The sequence below is a fragment of the Dermacentor silvarum genome, unplaced genomic scaffold, assembly GCF_013339745.2.
Source record: "Dermacentor silvarum isolate Dsil-2018 unplaced genomic scaffold, BIME_Dsil_1.4 Seq249, whole genome shotgun sequence".
NCBI classification, from domain to species: Eukaryota; Metazoa; Arthropoda; class Arachnida; order Ixodida; family Ixodidae; genus Dermacentor; species Dermacentor silvarum.
In genome coordinates, this window is record NW_023605925.1 from 29,753 (window position 1) to 54,001 (window position 24,249).

The 24,249-nt window shown below is 44.6% G+C and overlaps 1 protein-coding gene across 1 annotated transcript in view; it reads right to left on the reverse strand.

Annotated features, from left to right (window-relative positions):
- Positions 1 to 24,249, reverse strand: part of LOC119434804 (KAT8 regulatory NSL complex subunit 1) — a 37,908-nt gene that overhangs the window by 13,246 nt on the left and 413 nt on the right. Inside the window, exons 2-5 of the mRNA XM_037701861.2 lie at positions 18,057 to 18,160; positions 14,669 to 14,791; positions 13,370 to 13,495; positions 4,269 to 4,425 (exon numbers count right to left, since the gene is read on the reverse strand). Coding sequence (XP_037557789.1) covers positions 4,269 to 4,425; positions 13,370 to 13,495; positions 14,669 to 14,791; positions 18,057 to 18,160 — 510 coding nt within the window. The remainder of the gene's footprint in view (positions 1 to 4,268; positions 4,426 to 13,369; positions 13,496 to 14,668; positions 14,792 to 18,056; positions 18,161 to 24,249) is intronic.

Here is a 24,249-nt window from a genome sequence, read left to right on the forward strand (position 1 = left end):
TGCCGCTTGGCTTGGTGGCTTGACGATGGCATCGGCCGCCCAAAGTGCCGGGGGCGACAACTATGACGTATTTTCGGTTTCCGCCAGCAAAAGTATGGCCCTTGAGATCCGTATTTGCTATATAAAGATGGTGTCCATGACGCGTGTGGCCCGAAAATTGGTTTTGGCTCATAGATATTCCGTATATAAGGGTACGGCCACACTAGTGGCAAAAAAAAAGCGCGCATCATGCAGCGAGCGGCAAGTTGCCGCACATCAGCGCCTTGCCGCGAGCCCACCGTGGCACGCGCGTCTCGCCGCGCGGCAGCGCGATAAGATCTCCCGCGCTCTCCGAACGGGCGAGCAACACCACGAGCGCTCGTTGTTTCATGCGAGAGATGACGGTCGTCGATTAAAAACCCGGCGCGAACCGGCGGCGTTCCGGTTGTGATGGCTCCGTGACGTCACCCTCGTCGCTCTTGATTGGTTCTTCATATCACGGCACGCGGCATTTGCCGCAGAACCCATTTCGCGCGGCACGCCGCAAGGCACCCGATTCCTGCCGCTTTTGCCGCGCATTTTTGCTGCATGTATTTGCAGCTAGCGTGTCCGTACCCTAAAGTCCAAGGTTTATAACGCAGTCGCCGCGCGCCGTATGCTGTATGTGCGAGTGAAAATGTGCGAGGGGAGCCGACGACCACGTCTAAATCTCGCGCGCGCAAGAAAAGCAGGGAGGAAGTGCGCCTTCTTCCGTTGCGCTCGAGGCACTGGCGAGGGAGCGAGGGGGGAGGGATAGAGGGGCGGCGCGCGGTCGTGCAGGCCGTATCTTGAAAGCGATCTGCGTTGGGGCAGAGTCTAGCAGTGTAGGTGCGTCGGTGGCTTGTAGCTTTCTGCGTGCTGTGTGTTCTCGGCGCTCAGTTTGCGTTGAAGCGATAGACAACAGCACGAAGGTCACTTCGCTCGCTTCTCCAGCGGCGCTTCCACGCGCCGCCAGCGTTTGAGAGCGCGTGTACGCGCTCATCGAGTCTGATGTGCCACAGCGTGTACCAGCGCGTCAGCAACATCAGCTGGAAAAGGTGAGAGTGCCGGCTTGGCGGGCTAGGCCAGCTGCAGCAAGCGGCAGGATCAGATTTGAATGAAGGGAGGGGGAAAGGGCAAGATCGCCGGGTCGAGGGATGCAGGGCCGCCTCGCACACGCACGTACACACGCACGCACATGTGCGCTCGCTTTGCATTCCATCGCGGCGGAGAAGGTGCTTCCGGTTGCTGCTCGCGCAAAAATGACAAAATTTGGGGCGAAATCTCTAGGTGGTCGGAGGGGAAAATTCGTTATATCGAGGGGGTCTCCCGCTGCCACTTCGTTACGTAGAGGTCTCAAATACATGTGCTTCTATGGAGTAACGGCGGGGAATCGAAAAACTTCGTTATATCCAGGAATTCGTTATATGGAGGTTCGTTATAAACAGGTTTAACTGTAGAAGTATCAACATGCAAGTCAGTGACATCATTCTTCCCACCGTCCATTCCCTGCACAATCTATGGTTTCAAAACATTTCACTGAGTTAACAGTGCTACTAGCAGGAACACTGCCATCTTGGTTAGGAAAAGCTGGCTGTGGGAAAGCCTGCTTACAAACTCATTGTCTATTGTGAAAGCCGATTAAAAATACAGTAACCTTCCTTTAATTCAACACCGGCTGATTGTTCGGTTAAGTTGATCCGAACTGCCGGTCCAGCACCTATGCTTTTCTATGGGCCCAAAGTTTTGTTATTTCGATCCCAAAATAGGCCTGCGCCAGATAATTCGAACTTGACCAGTCAGCACGCACTTGATTGACCTCTATGATGACCCCAATAGTGACACCTTTAGTGGCAGCATTTCGCATCGGAGCGTTGAGTACAGTGAACGCGTTAACACATGTCATCTCCCATTGAAAATGCTCAATTTCGGTCTGCCCTAGAAAGATTGTCAAGCAACAACAGTAGCTTCCAATGTGCAATTGTGCTATTTACCAGATTCTAACTTACGCCCCCCTTTTTAATAATGAGCCGTAAATTGCCTGCACATCGTAATCGGATACAGACCCAAAACCACCTTCACACCGTTCTTTTGCTTTACCAAATAACACAGCTGTATTGTGGCAAAGCTGACTTTAGGAAACTGGCTGCCTTGCTTTTGGGTCAGTCTATATTAGATTTCTACTTTGTTTACGAGCTTTAATGTCATTTTTACGTTAGTTTTCTACTTGGGACACTTACAGTGATGGTAGCAACATTTTACTTTTTGGAGCAGATTTTGGAGAAGAAAAAAGGCTATTTTGAAGCAGCTATTGGTGTTTTCGGAGCAGACGGAAATATGCCATACGACTCCTGGTGTTAAAAACATCACCGAAGCGTCTCATAAATATTACCATTTATTATGAAACATATTGCACATACAATAATCGATGCAAACTGCAAGAAAAAAATAATAAAGAAGATGGTTGGTTATCAAATGCGCAGTAAAATGAGCTATATATTTGAAATACCAGTACTTGTGACACATATGAAATCGAGCTGGGAAACCTGAGCACTACATTATAAAAGTAACCGCAATCACACATAACCGTTGCCAATGCAGCAGTTGATAATCGGTATGAGGTCGAAGTAACCTCAGTAACTTTCACATATCGCCAAAATAATCCGCGTGTCAAGTTCAAAAATATAGCTAAATGAGCAATTTTTGTAAAATGCCAGTTCTTGTGCACACTGAAATGAGATCAAAGCCGATAAGGCTGAGCATCACAATGTAAAAGTAATCAGTCACATATCACAGTTGCCACAGCAGCACTTGGTAATCAGTATGAGATAGAATTTCCCAGTGCCATTTCGGAGCAGGTTTGGAGCACTTATTCACAAACATGACAGTTTGGAGCAGCATGCAGCAGCACCTCTCTTTTGGAGCAGTTTGGAGTACCACTTCAATTACTGCAGTTAGAAAATGGATACACATTTGATTTGGGGGCGTGCTGTAATCGGGCTTGTGAGCTCCACACGCAGCACACGACTGCAAAATTTGGCTGAGACATTCACAGCAGCGTATGCTATCCGTGGACTGCGTTTTCTTTTTCACCAAGCTCAAGGAGTGGTTCAGGACCCCTGAAGAGCAAATCAGTTCTGTGGAAGCCCACAAGGTGGCGCAAAGTGCATGAAAGGGAAAAATTGGCATCAACCCGAATTCTATCACGAAGCTACTACAAAGGAAACCCATACAGGTTTCTCAGAAAGAAAGCCTCGTAGTTGAAGAAAAATTTGTCCTGGTCCGGGACTCAAACTCGGGACCAATGCCTTTCCGGAGTGGTCACTCTACCATCTGAGCTAACCAGGAGGCTAGCCGTTCGCAGAGCGAGGGCGAATTAATCGACAACTCAAAGCATGCTACAATTCGGTTGGATGCCAATTTCTCTCTTTCATGCACTTTCCGTCACGTTGCGGACTTCCGCAGAACTGATTTGCCATTTCAGTGTCCCAGTGCCTTGAGCCGTCGTTTAATTCACCCTTGCTCTGCGATCGGCTAGCCTCCTGGTTAGCACCAGATGGTAAAGCAACCGCCGCGGAAAGGCGTTGGTCCAGGGTTCGAGTCCCGGACCAGGACGAATTTTTTTTCAACTGCGAGGCTTTCTTTCCGAGAAACCTGTATGGGTTTCCTTTGTAGCTTTGTGCTAAAATTTGGGTGGATGCCAATTTCTTCCTTTCACGACCCCTGTAAGAGCGTGCAGTACACTTGCAATGGCCCTATGCCACACGCCCTGTGATACACAGAGTTGTCAGAGAAGCGAGGATGCTTGTGACACGAGTGGGCGAGTACTGCAAGGAGGCTGTGTCGAGTGGTCACTGCTCTCCATCACGCGCATCTCGTGCTTTTTCTTGTTCACATCGGATCTAGTGTCCAGAAAACATATTATACGATCGCAGTTGGGCAATGTATTGAACGTTGGTGCCAAATTATTGTGTTTTCTGGTAACATATTAACAGGTAAAAAAGAAGAGTAACGGTATTGGGTCACTCAATCGCAAACGCTGGTATCGGAAAATCGACGGGATTGTATTAACGAGGCTCTACTATCAACACTAGCACTGACAAATACAATGCAAAAGAGACAATTCTTACATGAAACACAAAGGGCATAATGTGGCTGAGGCAAAGCAAGTAACAGCGAGGTGGATTTAAACTTAATCATGCAATACTTCACCCTTAGTGAGTGCAGGGTCAAATATCATCAAACATCATCAGAGTACTTGGGGGACTGACTTTGGTGTGAGGATCTCCTTGTAGGGCAGCCTTTCAACTCGCGTGGCTGAGGCAATGCTGTAGGGAATCACAATGTTGTTGATGTCAAAGGCATTTTCGCCTCTGCGTTTCCGCAAGACCTCCTGAAGAATAGATCGGCTTTGTGCTGCACCTCCACCTAGAAAAAAACAAGGAAGGAGAGCCCATCAATTATGAGTCACTCACTTGATGCAAGCCCACAAGTGCTAAAAAACCATCTGCACCTGCTTAGATTACAATAAGGTCAATCCTCAAAGGGTGTGCACTGATTATGCCTGTTTACCAACGCGGCAAACAGTTATTGAGAACACCTTCCTCACTTTTCTTGTGGGTGCTTATATAGAATATGTCAGTTTCAAAAAGGCTGCGCCTTGCTGACGCCATATTTTCTGATGAATGGCCTCAATTTTCATTCTTTTTGCCCTATGTAATTGGCTTGGACATAGCTCGGATGTCATGGTTGTTGGTGGGATCAGCAACACAGCACAACCACTGACAAGAATGGAACGTGATCAGAATATGGGCTCCGGTTGTATCAAGGATACTTCGAGGTTAAAATAGGTTGTGCGAGCTTTAAAATATTTGTAGAAGAATAATTATTACAATTTATCCATTTATTGAAGAATTAACAATGCATAATACTACTGCACACATTAAAAAAAATTGCCTGAGGTTTAACTTTTCTAAACATAGTTATCACAAGCAAAAGGTCCGTTTGGCTCAGTTTTGCAAAGACTACGCACACAGTGTTTCATTATTGCACGCTTCCACACTTGGTAAGCTTCTCTATAACGTGCTATTCTGGCCTCCCTTTGCTCCGGTGTTTCAGCAGCCAACTTTGCCTTTTTGCAGCATGCCATCTAGCTATATCTACTGCATGATCGAACTAAGCCTGTCGCTTGCGCTGAAGCGCACGCACAGACAGCCCAGTCGGCACACCATCCATGGCGACATTGAGCAACTAAGCGCCGGTGAAGCAGCCATTCCACCCTCGCCTAATCACGTGGTACCGCAGCGGACTACGTGCTGTGACATCACACCTGACACACTTGCACTCCAGTAGCTCGCGCTATGGTCGCTCAAGGTCACTGCGACGCGATGAATGATATTGTGAGAGATGGCGTAGTAGAGCTTTCACTGTAAAAAAATTTTGTTGCTTTATTGCTACCTAAAAATATGTACTAGCATACTTCCTTAAATATATACTCATGTTTAAAATCTGCAATAAAAAGAAAAGTGATCACCAGGGAAAGCATTTGACACTCAAAGGGTTAAGAAAATACGTAGATTTTAATTAATATTTCAGAGGAATCTGGGCTCGAAGCATGATAATGGTGTTTGATAACATATAATATGCGCTAAAATAAACATGTATATTTCTTCTAGTACATTTGATATCATAAAACGTGTATTTTTCAAACGTGCATGATAATAACTTCGCAGAACCGTTTCAAAGCTGCTGTGCACCGACAAACATATTCCGCGTGTTCTAAAGGTCACAGTTCTAAGGTCGCAGGTCTTCCCTGCAGGGTGTTAAAAACCTTCGGTCGGGATCATTTGCAAGCAGCCACACAGCGAGTAGCGAGTAGAGTTTCACGTGAAAAGATGGCTGGCATCGTGCTAGGGCTAATAACTAGAGTTAACACTTTCCGTATTTTCCGGTCTATAAGTCGCCCCTTTGTATAAGACGCACCCCCCTCAAACCGGCAGCTTTTCCGGAAAAAACCGTATATAAGTCGCACCGGTGTATGACGCACCTCTTCGTTCGGTAAGCAATTAACAAAAAATTGTGACGTTTCTTTCCGTGAACGCGGGTCACGCGCAAGCTTATGGGTGCCATATATTTCCACTCCAGGTGCATGTCTGCTGTCGTGGTTGCTGCGATGTTCCGTATAAAGTCCAAGGGCGATAACATCGTCCCTGCACGCCAAACGCTGTATGTGCGAGTGAAAGCGTCCGATGGTGAGCTGAAGCGCGCACAAGGGAGGAAAGCGGGAAGGCAGCGCGGGAGGGAGGGGGGCAGTGTGTACTCTGGTAGCAATTGCGTAGTTTGCGCAGCGGCGCGCGCCGTATCCTGACAGCGATCTGCAGGTGCGACGAATTCGGGGTCGGCCAACTCGCAATCTGCCTGCCGTCGCTTGCGTTGCTGCTCCGTCCTTCTCGCAAGGCGCTCGGGAACTCGATCACGAGAAGAACCCGGCACCTCGATAGCGTGCGCAGAACACGTAGCAATTACGTCAACCAGCGCGCTTCACGTGGCCATAATATTGAATCCGATTTTGACGGCAGTTTTCCCGGGGAAAAAAAAAAATGTACATAAGTCGCACCGCTCTATAGACCTACACCATGGCGCTACATCATGAAAATGTGGTGGCGCTGTCGTCGGAATTTAGTTTCGCTTGGAAGGCACTCTGCCGCCGAGCCGCCGCCGTGTCGCGCCTACCACAGCAGCCGCTGGGTTTCGCGGGTGGCTGTGCGGTTCCATCTGTGAGGTCTTTATTCTATGATTTTACAATGAAAGAAACGCAGTCTGTGGACGAGCTGAGTTGCGTAGAAATACGCAAGTGGCTAAAGTTTTCATAGGCTTCCTGTTGATGAAAACCGTCGCAAGCAATGGGCCGCCGCGATAAAAAGCGAAAGTTGGATTCTGATACCAAATCATCCATTATGTGCAAAACATTTCCTAAGAGTTAAGCTTCTCTTTTATTTTGATTGGCGTGCATTAGCCAACCTATATATACGATCTTAGGATCGTTATTAGCGTGTCATTACAATTTCTTGCCGCACTGTGGGAAAGCTAGATTATGATTAGCCTTGAATGTAGGTTGAGTGAGCAGATGCCCCACAAAGCACGTCACATTCGAATTCGTTTTCATCTCAAATAATTGAACCACCAGCAGTGTAGATATCCTATCACATGTTCACATATGCAGGCAGCATGGTCACAGCTGCATTTATTGCAGTGTGGATGTCATAAACGCGCCTCAACGTGACAATTAAATTTTGAGCGCGAAATAAAATGTACAGTGTTAGAACAGAGTTGGAGCGATCGGACGGCCGCGTACAACAGCTAGCGCACATTGCGTGGGCCTACACAGGCGGCATCGCCGTAGTGCCGGTACCTCGCCGGTCCCATCACCGAGGCGATCGCTTCTATCACCGCTAACAGTGACGAAGAAATCGGCTACAGCTTGTTCCTAACATGAAATAGTGCTTAAAATAAAAAATATCTCGAATTTGCGCGTGTTTCATAAAGCAGCGCCCAGTACTAAACCACTGGCACAATCGGGAGCAACGATACGATGGCATTTTGTCTCGCAGACGGAAACCAAGCAGCGGCCGTCTGAGCGAGGTTGCTCGGCTGGCTTGCAAGTACTAGTACGTTTCGTTTGCGATTCGCACCAACGACACCGACAAAACCAATTCATTTAAGCCCACGTTAATAGTGTTGTCAAAAATAAGCGCACTATGATGAGCAGCAGGCCAGGTCGCAAGCGCTGTTGGCTGTCACTGTGGTGTCACAGCGAGCTAGGCCTAGCGTCTCATTCGGCCATATCCCGATGGGGGCGAAATGCAAGAACATGCACTGGGTGCACATTAAAGAACCTCACGTAGTCAAACTTAATCCGGCGCTCCCATACTGTGTGCTTCGTATTGAAATCGTGGTTTTATATCCCCCACTCCCACCCAATTAAAAAAAATGCGCCATCCATGCGTGCAAGCGGTGGCGGCAAATGTGGGCGGAGCCTACGCGCCGTCGCTATAGGGCCTATAATATATTGACGGTGCCTACCGCTGTTTACAAACATGGTGTAGTTCTACAAGATGCACCGCCGAAAAATTAAGAAAAAAAAAACGCATGTTATACACTGGAAAGTACTGTATATGTAAAAAAAAATTTTATGTAGAAAGATGACAAATGCTAGAATATTGCACAGGCCCTTTGCATTGAAAATGTGTATTCCGAAAAATTTAAAGAAACTTTTCTGTGCAAAGCAACAATGATGTTTTTATATAACTTTTTTCTTTTTTTCTACAAAGCCCTTGTTTAGATTTTTGGTTTGAAAATTTTTCTAATAAATACATTGTTTGGATGGAAATGGTACTGTTGAAAAGAAAATTTTTTCTTCAATTTGGTGCTACACATTTTAGTACCAAGCATGCTTTGCGATAGGAGAAGTGTTTACTAAACTGTCGAACCCACTCATAACAATATTCAAGTGCCACGAAAATTTAATTGTTATAACCGATAACTGTTATAACCAGGCTGCATGAAAAAAATGAAAATAGAGGGATGGCAGAGCTCTTGTGAGAAAACTATAATGGCGCGGAGTCCAGTGCCCACCCCGCCACCTTTCCTCCATCGGTCTTGACTCATTTAACTCTGCTTTCTGTGTGCTCTGATCACGTGTAACAAGTTGCGGCTGTTGGCATTCAAGAATGGCACTGCTGTAGTAAAACCTTGTTAGTTCGGATTTCACAGGACCGAAAAAAAATGTCCGAATAAACACAATGTCGAATTATTGAGGGTATGAATGAAGAAACCAATAAACAAATGCTTTCTATGTCAACAAGCTTTTATTTATTGAATAAATCAGCAGAATCCTGTTTCTATTTTGGACAAAGGTACGGAAGCTGTAATTCTCATCTAGAAACTGATTAATGCATGCAGCAGCGAAGGCCTCGCGATTTCTTTCACAGCGCGGCTGCGGCGCGCGTCTTCATCTGAGACACGCATTCCAATACCGCGCACATCCCGATTATTTCTTTCGTCAGTGTCGCCAGGTTGCCAACCATCACGATGTAGACGATGTTCTTCAGCCTTGACAGCTATGCACTGAGTAAAAACGAAACTATTGTTTGCCATAACCGCGGCTGCTGTCGACCAGTGTTGCCAAGTGTCGGCGAGCAAAAGTAGCCAGATGGTAACGTGAAAGTAGCTGGAAGTAGCTAAAAAATCAAGCAAGGAGCAAAATTAGTAGAAAATTTTTCGAGCACTTCTTTAACATATTCTGGGTATCTAACACATTTTTGGCAGCTCTATTATATTCAAAGATTAAACACAGCTCTCAAGTCAAGTTTTCTTGCAGGCAACTTCGCAGAACATGTATGAACGAATAATAAATGTGCTCTTGTTTTGATTCCGATAATTTAGAGCAGGTGTAGTTTTCGCAAAGTGCCAAGGCTTGCGCGTCCACAAAAGACACTGACGCATTGCCATGAGCCATTCCTTGTACTTATGCTCTTTAAGCCAGTAGTCTCTGAAGCGCTGTTTGCACATTTTGCTCTTGTCTGCCATGTTGTCCGAGTCTCTAATAATCCTAAAACCTTATGTACACCGCAGTCTCAAATTACTTTTCGCAATCAGAGCAATGATAATGAGGAATGAGCAACCATACATAAAAAAGCTAAGTGTTTGACAAAGCACTGCAAAACGATATCTGGAGTCGGTAGCTGCAAAGTGGTTTGTATCTGGTTTGTATCTGCACTCATCGGACTGATGAGTGCAGGATCACGATGTGGTTGTCCCGATGAATGGAGCATGGTCGATAAACCGCGCTGGCTTAGCATCAGTAGCGTCGAAACCCTGGAGGTCGCATGATAGCGCTTCTCGAAAACGAAACTAAGGCACAGGTTGATAACCGGCGATCATCGCTTCTTATTTATCAGGCATAGCGTGTTTGTTAGTTCGTTTGCACCAAAGCATACAGGCACACAAACACCTAACATCGGCAGTAGAAGCGCCCTCCCACACTCCCGCCGGGGCACGCGTCCCCATTGGTCTGGAGGCAAGGAAGCCTCCAGAAAATACAGTAGAATTTCTTCTGTCATCTGGACGGCGGCGCATGCAATTGATGAGAGGGAGAAATTTGAACGAGCAAAGCTGCGCTCTCTATGCCTGTCATCATTGGATTTCTCAGATATTCTCGTATTTTCTATGGCGTGAGCGGGTCAGTCAGTCATCATTCGTGTGGCTCTAGCTTCCTAAATAAGCTAGAGCTGATTTCTTTGACACTGGCGAAAAATTTGCTTATTTCACATGGAATCAAAAATGGTAGTAACATCAACAAAGGACAGCGCACCGGAGCGGGAAGAACCAACAAAGTGCATTAGGGCGAGTAAATAAACGCGAAATGCCCCAACCTACCCTCGGTTTCTGTTTACCCACCAATGCACTCAATCTTTGGAATCAATTTTTGTCACGTGCCTTCTTTCTGCACACAACCGGCTGTGATAGAGACGCAGTTGGAGCAGCTATAGATTGGATGACACGTGAAATGAGTAGAAACACCAGCTCCTGTCAGTGAAAGTGACCTCGACACGCCGCACTTTCGCGGTCGATAGGCGCCTTTTATGGGTTTGAATTGATCCCATTCGATGGAAACCGGATTAAGGCAGATGGTGCTGCTTGTGGTTGGAAGTGCCGTACATATCCCGAATTCCGGCGGCCCCTCTTCCATCTGCTTGGCGCGGGTGATCCGCAGAGAAAGTCATATGCTGGGGTGCAGGGTGCCTCGTGGTTGCCGTGCAGAAACGTTAAGAGTCTGAGTGTGTTGTGTCCACGTGCTCTTTGAATAATAGGAACGCTGTCACATGCATATGCATGCATGTACAATATTGTACCGCGAGCATTAATTCGATGCTGATCAGAGACCCCGCGCGATACGCGACACATTTCAGATGCCGCATCGCTTCTCCTTTGTTTATGTGCTACTTTCCCCAGTGGCACAGCAAGGCAGAACCGTTCGCAGTGTTGTTTGTATTATTGCTTCATCTCTCTCTTTCAAAAGGTTTCCTCCTTTGTCTCGAGATGCGGTGTATCTTGGTCTGGTTTGTATCTTCTCGAAAAGCTACTAGATGGCGCTATATGCCAAACCTTCAACTGCATAATGTGTGGCATTTGTATAGCAAGTATTTTTTCACACCAGAATAGTGATTCCGAAATGTCGCTAGACTAAAGCTAGACTTGGCTAAAATAGCTAAATAAGGAGCTAGATTTTAAAAAAAGGAGCTAAAACAGCTACTCGTAGCTGAACTAAATTTTTGGTAGCTAGTTGAGCCCAAAAATAGCTCGATCTAGCTACAAAATAGCTAAAGAAAACAATAAACAAATGCTTACTACGTCAACATGCTCTCATTTACTGAACAAATCAGCAAATTCTGTTTCTATTTTGCACAACTGCAATGCGGAAGCTGCAATTCTCATCTTGTGACTGATTAGCGCTCGCAGCGGCGAAGGCCTTGCAACTTCCTTCACAGCGTGGCCGCTGCCCGCGTCTTCGCCTGAGGCATGCACATTGTGCACAGCGTGCACATCCCAATTTTTTCACCAATGCCGCCGGGTCGCCGCCCATCGCGATATCGACGGTGCTCTTCATTCCTCGACAGCTTCGCACTGAGTAAAAATGAAACTATTGTTTGCCGCAACCGCGGTCGCTGTAGACACGATAATGCACAGCGACCTTCCAGTTCTGAAGGCGCGTGGCCGACGCATGCACAGAGTCAAAACGAAACTACTTTTTGCTGCAACCGCTGCGGACGAAACCACGGTCGCTATTAACGCGATCATGGATGGCGACTACGCAGTTTTAAAGGTGCATGGCCGACGCGCGTACTGAGTCAAAACCAAACTACTTTTTGCCGCAGCCGCTGCGGACGAAACTGCAACCGCTATCGACACAATCATGTATGGCGACTACGCAGTCATGAAGGCACGCGGCCAACACGGTGCTATGTGTGCCGGCAAACGCAAGAATAAAAGCTTTAAAGCCACAAATAGGCACGAAATGTTCTGGCGTTGCTGTCATTCTCGTACAATTTCCACTGATGGCTATGGCGATGTGAACTCCGTTGCTTCGTTTCGGTGGATGTTAATGCCATTATGGCGTCGCACATTTGCGGTGCTCCTCGCTCGCCGAACTCGAAGAGTTGTTTGAATTAACCAATGTGCGGTCAAATACGTCTAAATTAACGAGTTTCATTGCATTAAATAATGCATACGCCTGCTGGGACCGAAGGACGTGTCCAAATTAACCGACTTTCCGAATTAACTAGGTTTTACTGTATTCAGATTTTCAAAAGCCGACTATTCAAATACAACAATGTTAGAATCCTTATTCGAAAGTTTTGAATATTCACACAGCGGACATGTGCATGGATGCGGTAGATGAAGGCGCTGTCTGTGGGACTTTATACCATAATGAAAGCTTATGATAGCAAGAAAAAGAGAAGACATTGTTAATTCTATTCCTTAAGGACAAGCTTGCAGGAAAATGGAAGCATGGCGTGCACACATTTAAACTCGCAAGCAGAATAAAGGGTTCAGTTTCAAAATGGAATGAACAAGTACAGAGACAGGCAGCCTCTACAAAACAGCTACAGCAAGATGAAACTGAGCCAGATAGTTGCAAAGTAACGAAAAATGAATATGGAACAATTGGCTGGCAGAAGTCAAGGTCACAGACAGTTGCTTACCGATTATTTGGACAGCTTCACAACACCGCCGCCAGTGGCCCCACAGACTTAACGCATCAAAATGACTGAAATTTCGGACACCTTATTGTGCACCCTTTTGATCATGGTATGATCACTTTCCCAAGATCTTATGTGACTTGACATTGGACGCGTTGACGTGTACTACCTTTTTAGATAGACAGGAAAGCTGTCGACAGTGTACTGAAGTGTTCAGTTCAGAGTCATGTGAAATCTTGCGAAATTGATCATATTCTCAAAATTGATAATTCGGCAATACCGCTTCAGGTGGCAGGCAAGACATATGCGCAGCAACTTGCCCACAAGCTTGTTTCGGCCACTAGTGCAATAATATCTTATTTTTTTAGGTGAATCTGGCATTTCGAACTTCTGATTATTCGGAACTTTATACTGTTCTGATCGAGTCCAAATTATCAGTCGGCGACTGTATTATGCCATGGCCTCAAGTTGCAGAAGTTGAAGGGTTCGAATATGATGGCAGGAAAATAAAGTGCTACCAGTAGTAAAGAAGGTCAGCAAGCAGCTAAGGCAAATCATAGGTTGAAGAAGGAAAGTATCAAAATAGGGTGCAGACAAAACTGAGACATTACCAGGCAGTAGCTGGGAATTGGATGAATCGCCCTGTGATGGTGCAGGTGAAGGCACAGGAGAGGCAGCCTTGGAACTGCCACTTGAAGCAGTGGAGAAGGTTCGCTGTCGTTCTCGCTGCTTTGACGCTGGAATTTAAAAAGGTAGTGTGGGTGCTCCACCTCACAAATTCAGGTCAACTTTCAAGACACCCTCAAAACGTGGCAAGGCTTGTCTGAGAAGAAGCATGATCAAATATTTTATCCAACAATCTGGCTTGTTCAAATTAAAAATACACTTTGTCTCCACACACAAATTGAGAAATGGCCAACTAGACTACAATGCTCCCTTGTCTAGAATAAGCAAGAACAGATGCCAGCATAGGGGCTACGGCTACCCGCTTCTATTTGCCAACAACCGGTACTGATCAAAGAGTCAGGCCACAAAGACAATGAAAAGGGAGCATGAGAACAATCAAAATAAGTGCCAATAAAAGTCCAGGAAACAACTACAAGCCACCAAAGAAGTTTACTAGAGAGTGAGCTGCTCATATGAAATGAAATTGATCACTATTATAAGGCACCACAAACTAAACCACACGGCTGTTCCAAACTATAAGTGATTCAAGAATACAAAACAAGCCAAAACAAGTTGCCCACGCCACATTCACTTCTTGGTGCAAAAGTCCCTTGATATGACACAGTTACAATTGCCTTTTTCTTTTCCCATCCTACGATTATTCACTACTATGCCAAGTAGCCAAAGAGAAGAACGAGCGTTATCCCCAATGATGCATCGTGCTTATCTTGAACAACGGTTAGTGCAAAGTGCAAATGAATTTTTCAGTTACTGCTCAATCAGTGGTGTTTATAGCAATGCATGCAGTAGTAAATGTAAATGAGCTTATAAACATCAAGTTCCAATTGAGCACATTTTTATGAAATACAGTTACAAAATTATTCAGCATACTGAACCAGAATCAAAGTAAAAGAACTACGAAATATTACATTAACATGAGCAGCACACCTGACAATCAAATGGATAGAGAAGAAAATTATAACAAGTTAAGTAATTTCTGCGAAGCTTTCGTTATTCAAGCATTAGTGGAATTCAAGCTTTGAGACCACAGAAGCTTCATAGTAGAGACAAAAATTATTTTGGCTTTCCAAATAAAAAAAAAAGGAAAAGAATGATGCTTCATCCCATTTGTCTAAACTGATGTGAGCTACAATGTGTTCATGGCATGACTTGGCACTCACTTTTAGTGCTGTCTGTGCAATCTCCTGAACATTTAACCATGCAAAGCGCAACACAATACTCACAAAAACTGAAAGAGCCATCCGCTCGCCTGAAGGAGCCATCATAACAAGACTCGTTTGTAGTCACCTCGCCATCCAAGTGTCGACGATATGGTCGCTTTTTGTCACCATGATGCCGCCTCATCTCTGCAAAGAGGGGGGGTGTTACATGCAACGCTTTGATTATGAAGCACCCCCCCGTAATTGAGAACTCTGGACTAATTTTGACCACCTGGGGTTCTTTAACGTGCACCAAAATCTAAGTACGCAGCCATTTTTGCATTTCGCCCCCACTGAAACGCAGCCACTGTGACCAGGATCGCATCCGCAACCTTGAGCATAGCAACACGACAGCATAGACCTTAAAGGGGTCCTTAAAAACTTTTTTGAACATAGTAAAAAACATTGCTATCTGTTAACAAGGCTCCTGTAAACATATGAGCCAAATATTATTGCACTGTATTCCGCAAGAATTAGCACTCTCACGTCAAAAAGCAGCGAACAGTCACTTGCTCTCGCATCTGCAACTTCGTCATCAAAGGCAGTTGGCCGACCAAAGCTATTGGCTGATTTTATAATCACGAGAACATTCTTAGTTCTCGAGTTAAATAAATAAAAAATACAAACTAGATGTCTGCGATCTCAAAAAAGACAGAACAATAAGTTCAGCTGCACATGGCCTCCGAGATGGCAGCAGCGTGCTGCGTAGCACAGTCTACCGTGGCCGCCATGGCGTGCCGCAACGAACCCCTTTGACGCTGGAACTTTTGGCTGGGCCTTTGGCCACTTGGCTTCTCTGCTGTACAGCTTCCAACGTGCTAGTGGCGCCGAAAAAAAGAGAAAGCCAGTGATTGGTGCTTTAACTCCACTTTTAGTTGAAGGATTGGAAAAATGTTTGCAGCATGCGATTCGTGGGACGACATACTTTAATAGTGAGGTCATTCGATTAGTTAGAAAAGTGTTTTAGGGCCCTTAAGCTACCGCAGCGAGTCTGCGAACAGGTATCGTTGACTCCACTGCTCATCAGTAGAAACAGCAGCCAACAAATGTGACAACCCCGGACTGAATGAACTGCCAACTGGGTCATTCTCATTTTACTTTTGACCAGTGGTTGCTTTCACGGAAGTATTGCTATTATTATGTTACTGCTCCAGTGCAAGAGGCACTCACTTGCTGTACTGAAACATTTTTGTTACAGATCTCCAATGGCCAGGACAGGCCAATTGCCACGAGTCTGTAGATATGCTGTAACCAAACCTTGATATAACACGAACCAGTAGCGCACCCAGGATCTCTGCCAGGGGGGGGTTGACACTTTGCCAATACCATCTAAACAGCACTACTTTCAATTTCTTCTCGGGACATTATAAAAAAAATGCGCTTTTTGCGAGTGTGCAGACGATTGCGCGTCTTACATCTTAGTTGCAGTACTCAAATGCGCAAGGAAAGAAAAGGGCTAAACAAAAGGGGGGTGTAGGTCGGCGTCAGGGGGGGGTTACAACCCCCAAATCCCCCCCCGTCGGTGCGCCACTGACACGAACACAGCATAGTAATAGTACTAGTACAAAATAAAATGTTTCTTGCTAATATCAGTGTGTAACAGATGCATGCTTATAATGAATATCAGATGTAACAAATGTATTTTTGTGTAAAATGTGATTCAACTGTATTTTAGAACCAGCGCAACACCAAATGCTCTGGAATATACAATGACGTACATAATGAACGAACTCAAACATTAGAATTCATTAACTGCGCTCACGACTATCAGTGTCATAAAGTGTTGCTTCACTTGCTGGGCACAACTTCGTCCAGTAAGCAGTTGCAATGCCATTTACCTTTCTGATAGTGTTTCTCCTTGTCCACCATCACAACCCGATCAGTTAATTCGACTTCCGCTAATTCGACCATGATGAGACGGACAAAATTTCATTACATTTGGCAGCATTTGCCCGATTCTAACATACTCCCAAATAAAATGTGTGTGTGGCTTTCTGTGTGGCTTTGTGTGTGTCCAAAGTAGAAAACTAATGTAGAAGTAACATAAAATCTCCTAAAAAGGAAATTCAAATCTAATGTGCACCCAAATTTTTAGCATGAAAAAGGGGCAAGGGTCTAATATACATGCACAGTGATGGCCAGTTTCATAAAGTCAACTTCGCCGCACAATTTTTTTTTATAGTCAACTTTGCTGCAACAGAGGGCGAGACACGTGATTTTGTGTGCGATCCTTCATACGACCATTCACATCAGTAGCCGCACTTAACAGATTCACAAACAGGTTCCACCGCATGAGCGTCTGATTGCAAGCTGCACATGCGACCAACTTGCTGGATCTGGTCGCACAGCTGCCGCATCAGTCGGACGGCCGCAGCCAATGACAGAGCCGCTAGTGTGTATGTCATGGCCACGTGACAGACCTGGCGAGCAAGTTTCTCGCCGCTGCAATCGTCTCGGTGTTTTTTTCTCCTCCCTGGTTGAGATGCTGGCCTCTTTCGCCGCTGACGGTGGCACAAAAATCGGCTACAATTTGTTCCCAACATGAAATAACCTTATAGAATAAAATGACCTCGAAAGTGTGCATGTTACAAAGCATTACGGAAATAATAAACCGTTGGCATGATTTTGACTCTGAAGTGGTCAGCACAGATGCTGCAGCAATCGTCTATGCGAAGCGGCTCGCCTGACAGGCGTGTTTTCTCATCGCTATCAACGGCATCGAGAAAACTAATCATATTCTCACTTAAGAGCAACATACAACTTCAGACATTGATTGTGCTGATGAATATAGGTGCTTTATTGGATTGGAAATAGATCTTCATTGGATGGATCGCAAGGGCTGTCGGCCCCGGATCCGACGGCCAGCAAGCTAGGCCTATAGCATCTCCATGCGATCACATGGGGACTTTCAATCGAGATTGAATTAACCTAAGTGTACTGAATTTTCATTTGTACAGTATGTGATGCCCGCACCATAAATGTGGCTGAAATGTGTTCAGTGTGATTGCTTACTGATGAGAATAGCATAGAGTATGCATTTTGGCTTGCATAACACTACACTTATGTATCATGACCAGGTGGCACCACACTGAAAAAATACACTGTAAATGCAGTAAAAACAGGGAAGCATTTTTTATAAGCTCTCATCTCTAAAAATGTTTGCAGAATATAAAACGATGTTCAATTCCAACCAAACAATGCCTGCTGATTCAGGAGAAAGGTGTAGAAATTTGTTTCTGCACCAAGTCATGCATACGCCATGACCAAAGAGCACTTTAGTCCACAAATTTAGAATGGAAAATGATGTGAAAAGCACACTTCGAGTGGCAAAAAGCACATTTTGAAAGCCAGTAAGAAACAACAATACAGGAGGCTATGATTATGGTAGCAAATGCATCAAATGACTACTTACTTGCAGATGAGAGAAGAGTTTGCGCCGCATTATGGGCAAGCTTCCTACTTTTTTTGCGCGCCTGGTCCACGGTGAGCCCCGTCACTTGCGCCAAGCGCGACTTTCTGGATAGAAAAGCACACACAGTTGGACACTATGACTGAAATAGCATAGTTGCATTTGGTGAAAACAAAACGTTTGGCTGTCAGCCAACGGTGCTACATAAGACAGCCAGGAGCTGTAAACCAACTGGTTCTCTAAATGATTTTCCACTGCCTACCACACAAATTAATTTCTCAGACATAGGTAATTTATAAAGTAGAGGCAATGTGGCTGTTTTGTGAACACTTCCCAGAAAGCAACCCATAAAGCCTGTCAACCCAGCACACTAGAAAGATTGCTTGTTGAGACTTTCACGAAATGATGTAAGCCAAGGACACACACAATTATAAAAAACAGCAAAATATAGACAATACATTCTGAAGGTAGGAAAGTTCGCATACTAAATACACAAATAAACATACGAGGTGCAAGTTACTCTCCCGACTAAACTGCTCCTTTGTATAAAGTAAATTTCTCAAATTTTGCGATGCAGCATTTTAATATACCCACATATGGGTGCATTACTTGGTTGTCCCAGAATAAATCATCCAAGTATGTGTGCCAGACTGAAAAGAGTCAATTTTGCTGAAATGAAACAGTGGCGCTGCATTCCCATTTTTGGCATGAAACACTTTTCTTGATTACAAAAACGTTTCTTGATTACAGTGAGGAATGTTGCTACTTACCTTGTTCTTGCAATTTATTCTTGACAAAGCAGGCAAGTACTGCACTAGTATACTCGAAACATGCACTATGAATTTCCACCTCTGTGCAAAAGGCTTATTTTATCATTAGATAAAATTAATGGAACAGCAATGCATGCAGAACCACAACACAGAACGGGGCCAACTTCATGCCAGTGAAACCAAATGTTACCAAATAAACGCAACTGCATATCTTAAGCATCAAGCTTTGTAAATTAAAGCTGCAACTCTTCAACCTTTTGAGCAAAGAATTGTTTTATGACTTTAAAACAGTGGGTTTTACCACCTATAGTAATACCATATCAAGGAGTACAGAAGGCATACATGAATATACTGGCAAATATCTACAAAGATTCCAGAGCTACCTTGGTTCTCCACAAGAAAAGAAAGAGGTCCTGGCAAGGAAACAATATCTCTCCAATGCTATTCACTGCATGCTTAGAACTATCCAAGCTCTTAGACTGGGAAGGCTTACGAGTGAGGATCGACAGCGAATATCTCAGCAACCTTCGGTTTGCAGATGACACTGTGCCATTCAGGAACAATGGGGACGAATTACAACAAATGATTGAGGACCTTAACCGAGAAAGCCTAAGAGTGGGGTTGAAGATTAACATGCAGAAGACAACACAGGGTGTGTTCCTGGATTTTCGGAAAGCTTTTGACACAGTATCACATTCACTCTTATTGTTCAAGCTTAATACCCTAAACACTGATGCAAATGTTTTTAAATGGATTGAATGTTACCTTTCCCAAAGAAGGCAATGTGTAATGCTGAATGAAAAATGCTCCGAATATGCAGATGTTACATCAGGAGTCCCACAGGGCTCCTGGGTCCGCTATTATTTTAAATTTATATTAATGATATTTCTGCCGGAATTTCATCTTCTATATGGTTGTTTGCTGATGACTGTGTTGTGTACAAAAAAATTGCCCATCACAATGATACAACTTCAGAGCGACTTATCACTTATTCAAGACTAGTGTACTATATGGAAAATGCATTTGAACATAGCAAAGTGTGCACACCTTTCTTTTCCTGAAAAGAAGAAACCAATTCAGTCACGGTCCCATCTGAACAATGTACTATTGATGCAAGGTAGTATGGGTAAGTATCTAGGTGTGCTGCTGTTATCTGAATGCCCGTGGAAACCTCAGGTAGACATTATCATAGCCAAAGCTGGTAAAGCTTTGAATTTCATTCAGAGAAACCTGTGATGTCAACATGCAAATTTAAAACGTATGGCATATACTACTTGTGTTCGATCGATCTTAGAATATGGCTCTGAATATGCCCCCCCCCCCAAGGTAACCTTCATTGCCGCTCTAGAACAAATAGAAAACCGTGCTGCCAGGTTCGTCTTGGGGCGGTAGATGCACTGCAATGAAGGCTCAGCTAGGATCTCTTTCTGCCTGCCGCAATAAACTGACATTAAAATGTTCATATTCGGTTTATTATGACAAAACTGGAATTAATAGGGAAATTTACCTGCAGAAACCTCATTACACTTCAAAGCATACTGATCATAGTTGCAAAATCCTGGAGTACCCTGCCAAGACGAACATGTATGCTAACTCATTTTTTGTTCGAACAATTAAACAGTGGAATAGGTTGAGTGAAAAGCAAGTCAATTGTGTGAATGAAGATGTATTTTATTCAATGTTGTAACCCTCTTGCTGTAACGCCTTTGGGCGCTGTGGGGTAATTGATGAATGAAGAATAAAGAAAGACAATGTTCAATAGCTTGGCAAGGGAACAAGAATTCAGGATCGCCAGTCAGCGGTCTAGAGTCTGTAAAGTGGTACGTTTATCTAGTTCAATTACTCACTGGGAACCCTGATCATGAGAAGAAAGTTTACAGCAGAATAAAATTGGGTTTGGAGTTCATACGGCAGGCATTGCCAAATTCTGACTGACAGCTTACCACTGTTATTGAAAAGAAACGTGTACAATCATTCCATTCTACCGCTGCTAACATATGGGGCAGAAACTTGGGAGGTTAACAAAGAAGCTCGAGAACAAGTTAATGACCGCACAAGCGATGGAACGAAAAATGTTAGGAAAAACGTTAAGAGACAGGAAGAGAGCAGTGCGAATCATAGAGTAAACGGGGATAGCCGATATTCTAATGGACATTAAGAGAAAAAAAATGGAGCTAGGCAGGCCATGTAATGCGTAAGATGGATAACCGGTTGACCATTAAAGTTACAGAATGGATACCAAGAGAAGGGAAGCGTAGTCGAGGACGGCAGAAAACAAGGTGGGGTGAAGAAGTCAGGAAATTTGCAGGTGCAAGTTGGAATCAGCTAGCGCAAGACAGGGGTAATTGGAGATCGCAGGGAGAAGCCTTCGTTCTGCAGTGGACATAAATATAGGCTGATGATGATGATACCATATGTCTACCATTTGTCAAATTACAGACTAATATAAAGTACACACCTGCCATCATGTAAAATTTTGGATTTTCAGAGCTTCCTTGTTTATTTTAATATGAAATCAAAATAGCCCTCAATTAAATTTGCTGAGCCCGATTTTCTGTAGCCTCTTAAATCATTCGAACCCACCCACAGCACCATCAGCCTAGTAGAACCATTGTACAAACGGCAGAACAATTTTGGAAACCATTACATTAATATATTATGAATAACCTTGATTATTATTTCTGCTTGTGGCACAGATCATTCTAGAACAGCGAATTTTTTATTTTTTTTGATGAACACTCGACATCTTGACTAATAAAACTATTTTTAGTATTTTTTACCAAATCTTAGTCATGAAATTTGCCAAATTTTAAGCTTGGCAGGCACGGAGAAAGGAAACCCAGGAGAGGCCTCGGCCAGCACGGACGTATTGGAGAAAGGGTGCGGAAGTCACGTGCTGTTTTTCGCAGAGGAGGACTGGGATGGGTACCCCAAATGTCAACATTGCCATAGCAACCGCGTTCCTGAAGCTTTCGCTGCTGCTATTGGCTCTGAAAAGCGAGATGAGATTTTTTCGCCAGTGTCTTTCTCGCAGTGCTATTTGTTTGTGAGAAAAGCTGACTTTGGAGTATGGTGTGTAAGCTTGACAATTGTGTTTTGGGTCGGTGAGTGTGAGTGTCAGCATAGTCCCTTAATAGCTTTTTCTGGTCACGAAACTCCCGCCTCAGTTTAATATAGAGCCAGCGCATGCTGCCAGGGGCGCCATAATAAAAGAAAGGCCACCTAGCTGAGCGGCCGCCGCAGGCGGCAGCGGTATTTTTTCTCCTCTGGTCGCGTTGCGGCCGAAAGCCCAGCTTCTTTTCAACTTTATTTACATTCTATTTTGTCGTAGCAATTACAGTATCCAAACTTCAACATCTGAGAGTGTTTTCTAACCGAAATCAAGCCATGTACAAAAAGTAAACAATCTCAAAGTCAGCTGGCGGCTCCGTGTGTCAGCAGACGACGCGCATAGAATTCTTACCGAGAAATCTGTCGTTAGTTGGCCCAACCGGCTTCAATCAAAAACTTTGAAGCGACTTTTAAGCGAATAAGACATTAGCGGCTGGGCATTGCCAGTAAACGACAACCTGAGCTCAAGGTCGTGTGCAGTTACTGAATTCCGATTGCACTCGAGCCGTTCAGGCGATGGTGACAGATTCTAATCGCACGTAACATAAAATGTTCTACGACATCAGAATTAGTTTGAAACAGGTACGGCAGATCGCAGAAACAGGTACAGCAGATCGCAGCCATGAATGAAATGCTTGCTTGAAGGGAAGTATTGTCATTTTCATGCATCGCAAGCATGCTAGTTTTCGTGCGTGTTAGTCCAAATGTGCGACAAAGTTTTCAAACGTGATTTTCGTTGTTAGTATACCCTATGAAAACGCAAACGGATTATTACGCCCGACTGACTCAGCACTCCACTCATTAATCTCTAACTCGCACAAGCAGAGTGACGAGGATTGACGGTCCGTTGCACTCGGTACCATACCTTCTTGGCGAACTGCGAAGCATAATACTATCTGAATTGCGAGCTTTTTCTGAAGCAAATGTGGCCATTCTCTAAACCCGCAAAAATTCTTATGAGAAATAACATTTAATTTTCGCTTTCACTCAGCACTGCTGTAGTGTAGAGCTCAAAAACGATCTGAAAGTTGTATTGACACAGAAAACTGACATCTTGTTTTTTTGGTGTTGCACTAAGTTCCTAATGTCCCATTTATCACTGCTGGAACCCTACTTTGCTTCAGGAAACAAAATTACTTCTGTGGTAGGACCCTTTTGTAAGCCGCGCAGCGCTGAGGTAGAATCTTAAGCAAATGTTACAATTGTCAATCGCTGTTGCTATGAGCATACGAAATCCATAGGCAAGAACTCAAACTAAGTGGTTATGCGAATAATTTGCCATCTATAAATATTAACACACAGACAGTGCAATCATGGTTACAGGTCATAAATATTTTGTTTAAACCAGAACAAAGTTTTTATATTTGCTTATGTCCTCATGGAGGTACTAATAGGCCCTGATTTTATTTGCAATATATAAATGGAACAAATGTTGTAAACAGAACAGGCTACTGAGAATCACGCGCACACACACACACACACACACACACAGCACACACAGCACACACACGCACAGGCCGTCGAAAACACGAGGAATGGCAGTAGGCGTGAGGCGCGGCTTGTCCCTCGGCAATGATACGGCGTAACCGTTTATCGTGAAATCGTCTGTACGGAGATGGATGATGGATCAAAGTGCTTAGTGTACACACGCACGTACTTGAACTCGAAGCTGAAATCGTCCCTTGCCGTGGTATGGATCGCTTCCAATTCCCGAAGTGCTCACGAACACTTGGCATGCAAAATAGCGATACCTTTTCGATAGTGCCTTTGTACAGCCGGAACGGCCCCCTGGGACACAACACCTGAACGGCATCGTCAGGCGAATGTGCCACTTCAATTGTAGAATGCCAAAATTTGGATCTTGCCTAAAAATCAATCACAAATATAAAGTACGCGTCCAAACTTTCAGCCCACGCCGGCCGCATCTGCAGTCTCTCCGGGTTTAACACGGAGAAAGGTGGCCCCTCAGCTGCGATGGCGCCGCAGCGCGGCGGCTTCATGCGACATATCAAGCTCTCCCATAGAGTGACGACGGAGTTCGTGACCAGAAAAGTATTGAGGGACTATGGTGTCAGCCAGCAACAGATACACTCAAGCAATCACGGCGCGGGTCTTCGTCGTCTTCTTCAACGTGCCAAGGAAAAACACAGGAGCGCATCTGCTTCACTAAAACTGCTACAGAAGTTTCGTAGGCTTTGTTTTGACGCGCGTCAGCAGCACACACTTCCAGCAGTTCGAAACAATGCAAGTACAAAGTGCGCGCCATCTGCTCCGGCGAGCTGCAGAACCCCTGATTGGAGGTGCACACGGAGATG